At 39.1% G+C, this 13672-nt stretch overlaps 1 protein-coding gene across 3 annotated transcripts in view; it reads right to left on the minus strand.

Annotated features, from left to right (window-relative positions):
- The window catches only part of LOC110058230 (uncharacterized), a 23229-nt gene extending 18507 nt beyond the window's left edge, over positions 1-4722 (minus strand). For 2 of the 3 annotated variants that reach the window (XM_089289030.1, XM_020764828.2), the window contains exon 1: positions 4473-4722. In XM_089289030.1, the coding sequence (XP_089145156.1) occupies positions 4473-4599 (127 nt within the window). In that variant the 5' untranslated portion in view covers positions 4600-4722. Of the gene's footprint in view, positions 1000-4472 lie in introns of those variants that run through there. The other variant, XM_089289029.1, reaches the window with a different exon arrangement.
- Between the last annotated feature and the right edge of the window lie 8950 nt (positions 4723-13672).

Genomic DNA, 13672 nt, shown 5'->3' on the forward strand with positions numbered 1-13672 from the left:
ATGTTATTTTTCAGGGCAAAGCACAGAAGAAGCCTCTTAGCATTCGCTTACGACCACAGACGCAGGATTGCAGACTCTTTCTTTCGACAACTCGCGCGAGCACGTGAAGTTCTCGCGGTCCTTGCAAAGCCCCGACACTCAGAAAAGTGAAAAAAATGCCAAGCTTTTAGAATCCTTTTTCGCGTCTAGTCCAAAATGAACTAGGCGAGAAATCATCTAAGGAAATCCACAGAAAACTTAGGTAGCTCCTCCAGTTGCTGTTGCCAACCACAACCCGGCGGAGACCGGAATTCCGTTTTATGATAAAAATATGCACGTGTTTTTCCAAGAATTGATTGCAGAACGAAAAATAATGGTTTCGAGTTTCCAGCCACGTGCTGCTCGTGGGTGTCTAGCGAGATCACACCGCAGGCGATGACTACATAGTTGGTGGTTTCTCGTTTTGCTTTTCGCGATGTCTTTATCTACAATTTGACATATCTTTTACATCAAATTGTTTTGCAAAGAAGTTTCCTCCCTCAGTTTTCAAGGTGAAAAACACGTTTGTGTTTTTTGAGGGGATCAAAATTTATCTCCGTTCAGCACTCGGGTAGGAAAACATCTCTGTTAGGTTTAAAAGGGGTTTTCGTCCCAAAGTACCATTAAAACACTCCAGTTTGCTGATATCGGCTACCTACCCTAAAATGATTAAATCAGCTTGGTAGCCCTCCAGCATGACCTTGACACGGAGGAAATGGGACGAGTCTGTTCTCTTATCTTCTTTGTGTTTGTTGACTAGTGATTAGTTTCATTCACAGGACAGAAAACCAATGTTCAATTTAGATCTGGCGCGAATATTTTTGTGAAGCTATGTGAGAATGGCTTTTATCAAAACACGAGCTTTCTCGATCTTAGACCTAGTCTTAATTTCTCTTTATAATGACGCAAGGCACGAATAAGTCTTTCGAATCGAAAGTTTCGTGGAAAGCATTGCTGGAATGGCCTAATTTGAACATACGTTTTGTTGTCACGAAAATAGACTGTACGTATGCTTCCGGTTTTGTCCCCTTGTTTTGAGGCAGCCTGGAAACAATTACACCCACTCGCGGATTGAGGGGCGGGGGGGAGGGGGAGGTGGGGGGAAGGGGTTCGGAAATAATCCGCTTGGCTAGGATAATTTGATAATACTCTTAATAGTGTTAAAACTGAGAAGTAGAATCCATAACAACCCCTCAATACTACCGCTAAAAATAAATGACCTTGCCTCCATGGGGTACTGAACTAGATCACGGAAGAAATTCCCCCGACTGAATACCGTACATGATTTGCTATTTATTTTTTTCTATTTAATTCAATTTTTAGTGCCATCGAAAATGTATTGTAAGTATTGTAGAGGGTTGCAGGTTTATTAGCTTTGGCTATTTAATGCAAACCCTCTTTAAATAAAGTCTTTACCTTTTCTGTGGTAACTGCGGTAACTGTGAGAAATTGGAGACATATTAAGGCAGTACTTTTCCTCATTCAGTCCTAATTTTCTCCATTCTTCTACACGGAGATTATCAAAACCCTTGATTTTATTCTACCTCAGCTTAAATAGACTTCTTCTGAAGCTAATTATATCATAATTTGATGTTAAGTACATCAACACAGGTTTCTCAAGTTGAAGATTTTGCTTTGGCATTACCATTTACTATTCATGGAAAAGAAAATTAAGATGTTGCTAATTTACTACTGGAATGTCAGCTTTCAACGAGCTCAGGGTGTTGTCGAACATTCGATCTTAAGTGTTTTGGCTTGTCTATTAAGATTCGAGAAAATAACAATTGTGTTTGCCTGTTTGTTTAACAAAATTCCTAAACACTCTTTGAGAAACATCTACCTTCAGTTACTTCCAGTTGCCCCAAAATTGTCAATGATCATTGAAAGTCTCCAATCCGAATTGACCGCGATTTTTTCATATGCTGTAAAATTGTACATGTCTTCAAATTCGGAGTAATGGATACGCACTTATCAGGAACACAATATTTATGTGTGATTTACAGGCGAGACTTTGGCCAAGTTCTCACATTCCGATCATATCACCAGACTTCTAACACAATAACCATGAATTAACATAACATAATAAACAAGAACGAAAAATGCTAACTATTGTATACGCGTAAACTTTTAAAAATCGATTTGTCTAGCTCCATTTGAGAAAAATGTGACCCTAAAATGATACGCCGTCGGATCTCATAGCAAAAAACAAAAACTCTCTAAAAAATAACCAATAAAAATTAATTATTTTCCGAACAGAAAAAATTGAGGTATGTACGGGTCCGCAAATGATCCCAGGACCGCAAATGATGCCGGACCGCAAATGATCCCCAAATTGGACCGCAAATGATCCCGGACCGGAAATGATCCCCATATTGTACCGCAAATGATCCCGATCAAAAAATAAGGAATGGCATGGATGGTGGGATGGTGTGGATAGGGAATTGGCGTACGTGAATACCGATGTTTTTATTAAAGCCATCTTATAATTATACTGGCTTACAACTTGCTCTTTTTTTCATACTTTCGACTAAATTTTGTTGCTAACTACGATGTTATGAATATCACCACTCAATCATCAAAACACACCTTGGCTTGCATTTCTTTGCAATGCTCAGTAAAATTATGATCAGTGCAACATATCCTCCTTTGTTAAACATTGATATTTCGATGTTATTGTTGAATCACATTTTATCAACCATTAACGCCACTCGCCTAAAGTTTTAAACTAAAATCTAACCACGAAGCAACTATAACAGAAGACGCTGTCACATGAGTAGACTCACAAGCCTACAACGCTTCATCACTCTGTAAAACACCTAGTGTGTAGCACTGGAAATTTGAACAAATTTATTTTGTAATTTTTCCTTGGTCGTATTTTGGCTTTAATTCCTCGGAAATGACTACTTGATTATTCTAAGAAGCCAAAATTCCCAGCTATAGTTATGAAGTTTAGCTTCATAACCAAGCAAGGCCAAGGCTTGCGCTTCGTTTTGACAATTAGCTGTTTGATAGATGTTTGATACTATCGCCACCGGGATTTCGAGAATGTTTACAAGTATGTGTTTTTCTAAGACTTGTAATCCAATAGATCGTCTTCACGTGACGTGTTTTTATCCTCATCAGGTACAAGAGGCGGTATATTTATATCTGTTTACAATTAGCGTGCTTCGTTCGGACTCCAGGGGCCCGTTTCTCGAAAGCCCCAACATGGCGTTTTGTTACTGGGCTCTGTAAATTTCTGGGAAACATTTACGACGAATATCTGAAGTTTGGGGAAACGCACAGGCCTAAAACTTGGAGAATTGTCTTATTTAGTTATCTTCTATGGCGCACATCACAATTTGTTAGCTTTTTCCATTGTTTGGTTTTCGAATTATTATTTTCTTTTATTGCGTGACAGTGAAAACGATCTGTACCCTTCGAAGAACAACACAGCAGCTGTGGAATATTTTTTTTGTAAAATGATAAAACATGTTTTTTAGTTCATAATTTTTGTACATGTTGTCACCTTCCTCTGATATAAATCCATGCCATTCCTTATTTTTTGATCGGGATCATTTGCGGTCCAATATGGGGATCATTTCCGGTCCGGGATCATTTGCGGTCCGGGATCATTTGCGGTCCTGGGATCATTTGCGGACCCATACGGGTATCTCTCGATGAGGAAACTTGCTGTTTATACAGACAGCAAAAGCAGGCGGGACTTAAGATTTTATAAACAATGCTACATTAAAGTTAGATATCGCTAAAAGACTTCGCGGAGAGACATTCAATAGGATTGTCAATGTTGCAGCGAGACAGTTGTGTCGTAACTAATAAACACAGACGCCTTAGCTTATCAACTTTCCATTTTTTTTTCAAAATTAAAGGTTAAAAGATGATAGCCGGAAATGATAGAAGACGCGTTGGTAAGGCGAAGGTTTTCCACCTTTGATCAAAGTGAGAGGCTAAAGAATTTCACCGAGGTACAATCGAGAATGGCCTTTATGTTTTGAAACGCCTACTGCTAAGTCTAATCAAAACACAGGAATGGGAAGTTTCCGGACAAATATTGACTTAAAAAAGGCGCAATTTGCATGCCACTTCACTACAAAGCTGTGAACTGCTGGACGGGAGGGAAAAATAAAATCATTCAAGCAAGCAAGTCTAGCTGAAAGAGAAAAAACGTTCTGAAACTTCTTACAGTCTAATCTGATATCCATCCAATGATTACTCTCTTTTTTGTATAACTAACAGCTTACTGAAGCATGCGATTTTCAGTACTATGTCCTGCATGTGCTTTTAGCTGATTATGATAGCTCTTTTACAACATAGGGTATTGTAAGATACAAATGTTTGTAACATGCATTTCCAGGCCGATGTTATAAACATGGCAAAATGCGATTTCAGTGTTAAATCAGTGGCGTCTAAATTACCGTCCACTTTCCACGTAGAATAATCGTATCTCAACTCACCTCCAAGAAATGCAAGGATAATCCAGATAGCTTTCACAGAGGAAGCGTAATTTGTATTTATCCCTTCTGTCCCCATTTTGCCGCAGAACTGTGAGTTTTCTTTGCTTGAGGGTCGAGAACTGACCATTGAAGGACGTTTTTTGGACTGATTCCTCGAGAATTCTGACGCCGCCCGATTGAGTATGTGCTCAACAAATTATTATGTAGATTCAGTGTCCAGAATATTAAAATTTTGCTGCGAAAAATGTCAAGCGACTTTATTTGTGTACTCTTCTTGATTGACAGCAGTTTTTTAATCTTCAATTCTTGAAATAACTGTTTGTGTTAGTCATACTCTGCTTGCCAGTATAAAACGTAACAGCGTCACGTATCGTCAAGGTGATTTCGCAAGAGAACGAAAGTTTCACTATTTCAATATTGATACTTGTTTGTTTAAACATTCCATGGCGATAACTTCACGCATTAAGACCGACGTAAGGAGCAAATTTTCTTCAGGCACGGAATCACTGAGATTAGATCTAATGAATGTATTTTGGTATACCGTTACGTCTATGACCGCGGTGAATTTTACATCTTTGTTTGGGGGAGGGATGTCTTGTTTCCTAAAACACAGCCTGCAACTAAGAGTGGGGCAATGAAAGAAAGAAACTCGAAAAGGAAAAAAGTATTCCAACTCGTATACATCACCGTCAATTTTCACAATTTTTAAGTGTTTTGCATCACGTATCCATAGTTATTTATGACGTATCTAAAAGCATTGTAGAAAACACATGCTGACATTATATCATAGCATTTCATTTTCCGTTCAAGTGTCTTTGACAAAGAACTTAAAGTAAAGACGCTCACTCGGTTAACGAAACTGCCGTATCTTGCCGGCTTTATTTTAAGTAAAAAGAAAAACAGATTTGACTTTTCCGCACTAAATTTGATTTCAATCTTTGATAATCTTTCAAATGCGCAATCGTCTTCAGTTGACAGTTTTCGTAACTTGTTCCAACCAGCTGATTGATTGACAAGATATTTATAGCATACTGTACAGCGAAATTACTAAATCTCGAGAAATAGTGAAATATACTTTCTCACGAATCTTAAACAATAGTCAAGTGGTCAACTAGCTACAATTGTTTGAAATTAATTAAGACAAGGCCTAATAACCTCAGGTTCTTTCATGCCGTCTTGGTGGTAATTAGAGGGTATGTTGACATGTTTTCTTTTTTTGACTTGTTCAAGTGTTCTTGGGACCTGTAAACGCTTAAGACACATGATATAGGTCACGTGCAGTGAGTCCTTTACCAGCTAATGTATAAGTATGTCACTCCGCAAAAACACCATAAAAGATTAAGTACTGAGTCTAATAAACGTGTTCTATTATAGCTGGGGCAGTTGCCATAAACTCGTCGGCTAGTAAATCTAATTCGCTTGCATGAAAGCAAAATATAAGAGTCGTCTGCTCACAGCCTAGTAATTTCGAATTGCTCTTAGACTACGAGCAGACTCTCTTATTTCACACTTTTCCAGCGTGACGTATTAAAATAGGTAATTGTGGGAGCAGATTCAGAGCCACCTTAAATTTTCGGAAAATTAAAGTGACTCTGAAGCCCTTGCCAACTTGGATAAACATCCTACCAACACTGAGATCGGTAACACAAAATGGGATCACGTGCCGAACTCGTTTTTGAGTGATAAAGTGTTTTTAACTGGTTATGGGGTTGCTATGGTGGCCTTTTGCGTCACGGAAATGTCCATGACTTGTCCACTAATCTCAAATAAACTTCTGCCTTTAAACTAGGTGTCACGTACTTGGTAATGTAATATGGATTTTCCAGGTGTCCATCTAATTGAGGTGTTTCGTCAAGGGAGGGGTGTCTGTACGTTGCAGCAAGATTCTTAAAGTCTTTAAATCTTGGAATGCCAAGTTTTGAACTATCTTTGCAAATCCTCATTGAAGCATTTTCTAGCCTTACTCATTCTACTGATAAACTACTGTTCATTGTCAAACGAGCTCCACTGAAATTAAATGAGCCAGTTTATTGCAGGTGAGACCATAACACTCAGTCCATTTGGTTTTGGTCAGTCGTCAATGAATGAAACATGTCTGCTATCGTCGATCCAATACATGTGAGTAATAGGCCCATCAGAATCTTGAACTGACTGAAAATAGAAGTGAAATAGTTGTTACCAAGGAAACAATTTTGATCTTTGAGTGTTGGCCACTGTATTTTCTACGGCATGGCATAAAGAACGCTCGTGCGAATACAGTGAAAACACAAGCGACTCGTGCCATATTTCATGGTATACTGACTCGAAAGTGTTGCATAACTAGTATTTATTTGACCACTACTTACTCCATAATAGATCTGTTAAACAGTTGTTTACCTGATGATTTGGCTGATAGCGGTGTGCGTTCGCAGTGTATTCAACATTGAACGCGAATTTGACAGTCTTTTCATCAACTTGTTTTGCAAAATTACCTTCTCCTTTTTACGGTCAGGAAACAACACATTATAATCATAATATTTGTTTTTCTTGATCGAGGAGATAAAAGCGCCTTTTATCAGTATGATGAATAGGCCTGGCAGTTCAAGATTGGGCTTTTCCTCAGTTGTTATTTTTCGCACGACGATTCTGCCGTCATCTAATTAAATAAACTCATATCCCTTCTGGAACCGGGGTAGGAAAATTAAGAAGGGTTTCGGGTTACAAGATATTACCAAAACTGATCCGCTACCTCCCCTTAAATCAGCTTGGCAGCCGGCCAGCAGGACCATGACATTGAGGTCGACGGCTATGTTCTTTATCTTTTCTTTGTGTCTTTCAGGCTTTTCTGTCAAGCTGATTAGTTATTATTCCGAAGATACCTTACTGTAGATGTCACACATGAGAAAAAGCACGACAGAGTTAAGTCAGATCTTTCTCAGAGATAGATCCTTTGTATTAATGGCGCCGATATTTGAATAACAATACTTATACATCCATAGTCTCGCATTCATGTGGAAGATTCTTTGCCTGAAAACATCAGCACGAGGCTAAGGATGTACAAAGTAATGTTATATAAATTATGTAAAGGGTCTATGACGTAACGTATTACAAACGAGTCATGTGAAGTTATAAACGACAGTCAGTTTGTGGAAAGCATCTCATATGAAATGACTCACTGATTTAATTTGGAAATACGTATGAACACAAAAATGGAGAGTACGTGTGCTTCTGTTATTGGCTCCTTACATTGGAGCAGCCTTTAAATAATCAAAGTAAATGTGTTCAGTTGCATGTTGGGGTGGGGAGGGGTGGTATAAGGAATAAACCGCGCCGGTCGGAGAGTATCGCTTAGTATAGGTAGGTAAAAATCAACAGTACTACTAACAGTAATTAAAAGCACTTTGCTTCAAGAGGCATTGAACCCGATCACAGATGCAATTCTGCTGGCCGTACATGATATCAAGACAGCACGTATCCGGCAGTTTACGATTTTCTTCATTTTCACTCCATTCTCTAAGACCGAGATCATCAAACCCTTGGCTTCCATCTGAACGGATTTTCAACGTGGTCAACTAGCTAAGAATGTCACTTTGTAAAAACAGGATCACAGACGAACTGCCGCGTCTAATAAACCTGTTCTGGTATAATGGCAGGAAGACAGGTCATACGTATGACAGCAACACTAGTCAAAACTGACTACGCAACGTCGTGTACTGCTGCAACGTTCGCCTTTGAAGACATAAACTAGTTTGTTGCACACAGACTGTCAGAAAAATGTGAATCCCATGGAGGAAGTTTGGCGAGAGAGGGGAGGGTGAGAGGAGGCTAAAACGTTTTCCGGCTGTGGAACCTGGTGATCTAGTGCTTTACTCTCTTTCTTTGATTCTCGTCTCTCGGAGCGCTCAAAAACCATTCAGCTTCACAGGTTACCAGTCTGTTCACACTTTTACTTTTACTTATTTTGAAGTTTTAAACCAACACACAATCTATCACCATGGCATCTCATGGATACTGTTAACATTAAATGGTGTCCTGTATACAATATTACAACCAATGGTTGTAGTCTTTTTTTTTTACGATCATCGGAGAGAAACATGGTTCTTACATTTAGAGGCAGGCACCTCCTATTTTCTGTTACCTTGTTAGGAAGGCTTTTAGTTTTTTTCTTTAACCTTAGTTAAAAAGTTTCTTTGTTGAGCAGCGGCAAAGGCTTAAAAATACCCAGTGTTTGCGCAATTGTGCGCGATTTTAGAACCATTTTCGAAGGGCGGAGTGAAACTCTCTCTAGAAGCTAAAACTCTCATGTAACTGAAGATGTTTCGTCTTTCCTCAGTCATGGCCAGGACAAATGGCGAGGAAACTGAACTTTTGCGTCTGTTGTTGGAGTTTGTGACTCACACGAGTCGATTGTTTTGTTCATATTTAGTCTTAATGATATAAAGCCTGAAAATGTGGCAGCGTTCTTTTTCTCCAGAACCATTAATTCGAACATAGTTGAAATTAGTTCAGAAGTTGTCAGGCGGCTTTGTCACAGATCAAATCATTTTTCTTAAGGAGTGATAGTATTGTCGGTCGCTGAAATGGAACGAGAGACACCATCTTCATCGTTAATGACTTCAGCGGAAACACACGAAGCAGAGTAAGAAGCGGAAGTACAGGGAGTCTTATTGGAACTCTCAGAGGAACTCTCACAGGCAGGACAGGACTTCCCTTGTTTCTGCATGTTTGCCTCACACCTGCAAAGATAGATCACGACTTAATTAAAAGAACAAACATATAGCACTTGTCTACAAAACAAACTTTTTCGCTGTCAACGAAACCTGATATGACACCCTCGAAAGTGTGACAGAATGACTGGCTGATGTCTCATCTCGTTCAGAATTATATCATACAAATTGCATATTCTACAGTATGTATGTAAATTCGTTTGTTTTAAAAGAATCCTTACTCGAGCAAAATTCTTTTTCTCGGATTCCAGGGCGGCTTGATGTTTCGTTGTTCAAGTTGGTCCCAGTTTAAGGACTGGAAGAACTCGTGTTTTCTAATCCACGGGTTTGATCGACCCTTGTAACCAATCCTTCTCAAGAGGTTCGTTTCCAAGAGCTAAAGAAAGCAAACCAAGGGTAAGATATTGTAATTCTAAGAGACATCTGTATTGGCTAACGAGGTGTTTGATGAGTGCGAATGTCTACAATATCTAGAATTATGGCAGCTGAAAAAAAGGCATCAGTATTTGAAGTTATCTTTTGTACAACCCAGTGAAACCCTCGGTTGTTTAAACATAAACATAAAAATGCAGTTTAAAAGTAACTTTCCACTGATGTAATAAAAAGAAGTTGTCTTTATATGAAGAGGCTAGGGAAAAATGCATGTCAGAACAGCTGTCGTAAACTTACCACATAAACTGTAGTTAGCTCTCGCTGAATATATATAATCGTTAGTTTTGGAATAGAAAATGAAATTTACTCTGCACTATGTCTACCTACCTGTGTTAGTAAATTCCAAACAATCTGAGACAATTCACGCTTATATTCCACCTCGTCCGTACAAATGGAGTTATAGAGGTCTTCAATGTCTTTTTTTTATGAAACGGCATCTGTTCACGAAAAAAATGAAAACACATCAAACCGGGCATGTTAAAGGCCTTGATTCATGGTTGCTGACGTCAGATTAGAGTCCTATTTCCCAGTCCTCCTTTGCAAAATGGCGGCGTTTATTCATTACTCCAAGGGATATCGGGGGTAAACTATTATATATTTTTGTTTGTTACGCGTGAAAAAAAGAAAAACAAGCAAAACAAGGAAAACTGTTTTGGTTTACGTTTTTCGATTTTGTATCTAAACAATTAAGTGGTCGATGCAAGGGTTTTTTCGACTTCGTCAACACTAAACACCGAAATTTACCATTTATCCTAAAAGCATCGAAGTTCTATCATCGAGTTTCTGAAAACTGTTAATTACAAGAGAATCGACATCTGAAACTAAAGTCACATCTAACTTGGAAAATCACAACTTCTGTCACAAACCATGGATGTGAGCATATAGTAAAGCATCACTCCAAGCGACCACCAGTCACAACAGGAATCATATGGCTGGTGTTCAATTGCCTGAAAAAAAGTCATAATGAGAATCAAGACGTCATCACGGTTGTATCATTGATTTTAATGTAGCGAAGTGTAAAGAGCATGTCGAGCGACACTTGACAGGATCAGTCAAGATCTCAGATAATAACACAGAAAGATTAAAACGAAAAGCGAAGGCAAACATAAAGCTGTTTGTTCATCTCGTCACCAATTGGACTAAAACGACGTCAACGAGTCATTTTTCTCAGAGGACGAGCACTCAAACTCGCGCGAAAATCACCTCGCGAGAGACGCGTCTCCTCGTGCAATCTGATTTTTAGAGCGACATAAGTGTGCTTGCCTTCTTGCGTGCTCGTGTGCTCGTGGATGTGTGCTCGCGTGCTGGCTGACTAACACTAGGGAGTTTACGAAACCACGACGGCGAAGCCGAGGACAACGTCGATTAAAAAATGATTTTATATTTTATCTACGAATCTCCCGATACTGCTCTACAGTCATTTACTTTATTTATCACTGTCAAAACTATCGCAAAACTAAATCCGGAACACAGTGACAAATTTGAAATAAAAATTAAAAAAATTAGCCGTCGTGGTTCACGTTCTCCAGACAACGCAAAATTTGGTCAGTTCATGTTGTTGTCTTGCAGGGGACGGCAAAGAAATGTACCAAGAATTATAACACACGTGCACAGCCATTGTACTACTCATTAATTCTTTTGTTCCATGGCGTTCCCGTTGCCGTTGCCGTCGTGGTTTCGTAAACTCCCCAGTACTGAAAAGAATGCGGGACAGTTCATATTTTAGATCCTTCTATTCGATAGCATAGGTCAGACGTTATTATTTCTAATTATTTGTTATTTTTTGATACTTGAGGTTAGACATACTTCAGGCGCGATAAATGAAGGTGTCCCGGTTTCCCAATCTTCTTCGATTTTCTCGCCCAGCCACATGTCATCCACTGCTAGACCAAAGTCGGCGAGTTTGAGGTGTCCCTCCTCATCCATAAGGACGTTCTGAAGCTTCAAGTCTCTGTCGTAATAATATGAAAAATAGAAACAGTTACAAGACTTTGAAGTGGCTTCCATACAAAGTAGTTCTAGTTCCCCAATATTAGTGCAAGCTCAAAACATGAGAGGACTGGGTACAAGTTATTTAAATCTATAGCAAGTCACCGAATCATCTTTGACAATTTAAGCTCAAAAGTAGCAAAATGACCGACTTGTAAAAATTAGCTAAGCTCATAGAAATGACCTGTCTACTCAATCCATACAAGCTTCTATGACTTGCATATATTAGGCTTATATTATTAGCATTGTAAAATCGACGAACTTTTACAGCCTTTGTATGAATTGAGAAATATTAGTACAGTCTTGTTAAGAAATGTTAGCGCGGTTTCAATTGCGTGTCGTTAAGCCAAAACAAAAGCAATCGCTTTAGCCAATCACAAAGAACACAGACAATCCACTGAACCAATAAAAACTCGAAGTAAGTACGCGAAGCGCGGGAAAACGTGTACGAACGAGTAACGATTGGTTTTGGTTTTGGTTTTACTTCTGGTTGGAAAAAACAGAATGGGCGCGATATTTTTTTGGGCCAATCGGGTAGCGTGATATGTGCAAAGTCAATTACTTTTCAAAACTCAAAGGAAAACCGCTCTAGTAACCGCACTGTACTCTAACCTTGTTATGTGGCTCCTGCTTATAGCCGATATAACGCGCGCTGTGATTGGCCATTTGTAGGGCATTATTCTCCCGTAATGCCCACGAGCCGATTACGGGTCCGCAAAACCAAAGCAAAAAGCCATATAATAAACAACTTATTAACCTCTAACGTTCGGTCTTTATGGGAAAATCTCAAACCTTGCCTTGCCGTATTGACCGCGCTATCGCTCAGTCAATACGGCAAGGCCAAGGTTTGAGATTTTCGCATAAAGACCTCAATCTCGGTTAATAAGTAGTTAGCATTGTACGTATTCATGTGTGTGGTAATTAATGAGAAACGTGCTGTAAAATGAAGCAACTTCGATTTTACCTATGGACCACTCCTTGCAAATGGAGATACTCCAAACCAGAGATAATTTCAGCGATGTAGAATCTAAAACCATAAAGATTGAAAACATCACAATAATGAAACTATTTAGTATTATTAGATCAGAGACCATTATAAAATGGGGTTACGCTTTAAAAATATCGACCATCAAATGTCTGTTACCATCCAAAGAACCATTAAGACACTTCATCTTGACTTTGTTTATCGTGAAACGGATTGTTTCTAATACAGTTATTTCTCCTCGTATTCTATGCCAGAAAGGCTTAAAGTTTTAAATGCCGCAATCTAGCTTTCTTCACACATTAAGAGTCTATGAAGCTCTATGACTGAAAGATAGTCTTCTTCTCTATAGATATTAATTGCGCGTCTGTGAACTTTTGAATAGCAATTATATATTAACGACTCGATGACGGCACGGCGCCACAAACTTGTTACATATTCAATTTCATCCTACCTCTCTTGCAATTCGCTGAACAGTTTTTTGTGTAACTCGAAAACGTTCTGCAGTTATAGTTACAATATTACGAAATGCAAAGCCGCCTTTAGCACGCCAGGGGCATTGCTAGAGAATAATAATCTCGGATACTCTCCACTTCCGGGTGCGTCACGTGGCGTGTTTGGACCAATCGCATACGGGAAAGAAATATCTATCTATCTATCTATCTATCTATCTATCTATCTATCTATCTATCTATCCATCTATCTAGGACAATAAACAGAGACTTCTGGACAACAACAGAAATGAGGTCGCTGCAAGATCGTCCGACAATCATCAGACTTTCAAACAAAGCTAAGTTCTTTTTCCCGTGAGTTACACGATAACTCTAACTGTAGTTACCCAAAGCAAAATCAAGCCCCTGTTACTCCCTCCCCCGGGAGAAGAGGACCAGAGGCAATCTCAGACCTATCTCCAGAGGGGGCTGGGGGGTGGAGGAGGAGGGAAGGGAGGGGGAGGTAGAGCATGCAAAGTTAGACGACTGTTCATATAACTTATTTACACTTACAAGTTTTAAACGATCAATTGTTATATATCCTGTGTTTAGTCGTTACACTTTTTTCTCTTCTTGAAATGCTGGGAAACTAAGGAAAAC

This window comes from Orbicella faveolata, unplaced genomic scaffold, assembly GCF_042242905.1.
Source record: "Orbicella faveolata isolate gen_17 unplaced genomic scaffold, um_ofav_v1 contig_2, whole genome shotgun sequence".
Taxonomy (NCBI): domain Eukaryota; kingdom Metazoa; phylum Cnidaria; class Anthozoa; order Scleractinia; family Merulinidae; genus Orbicella; species Orbicella faveolata.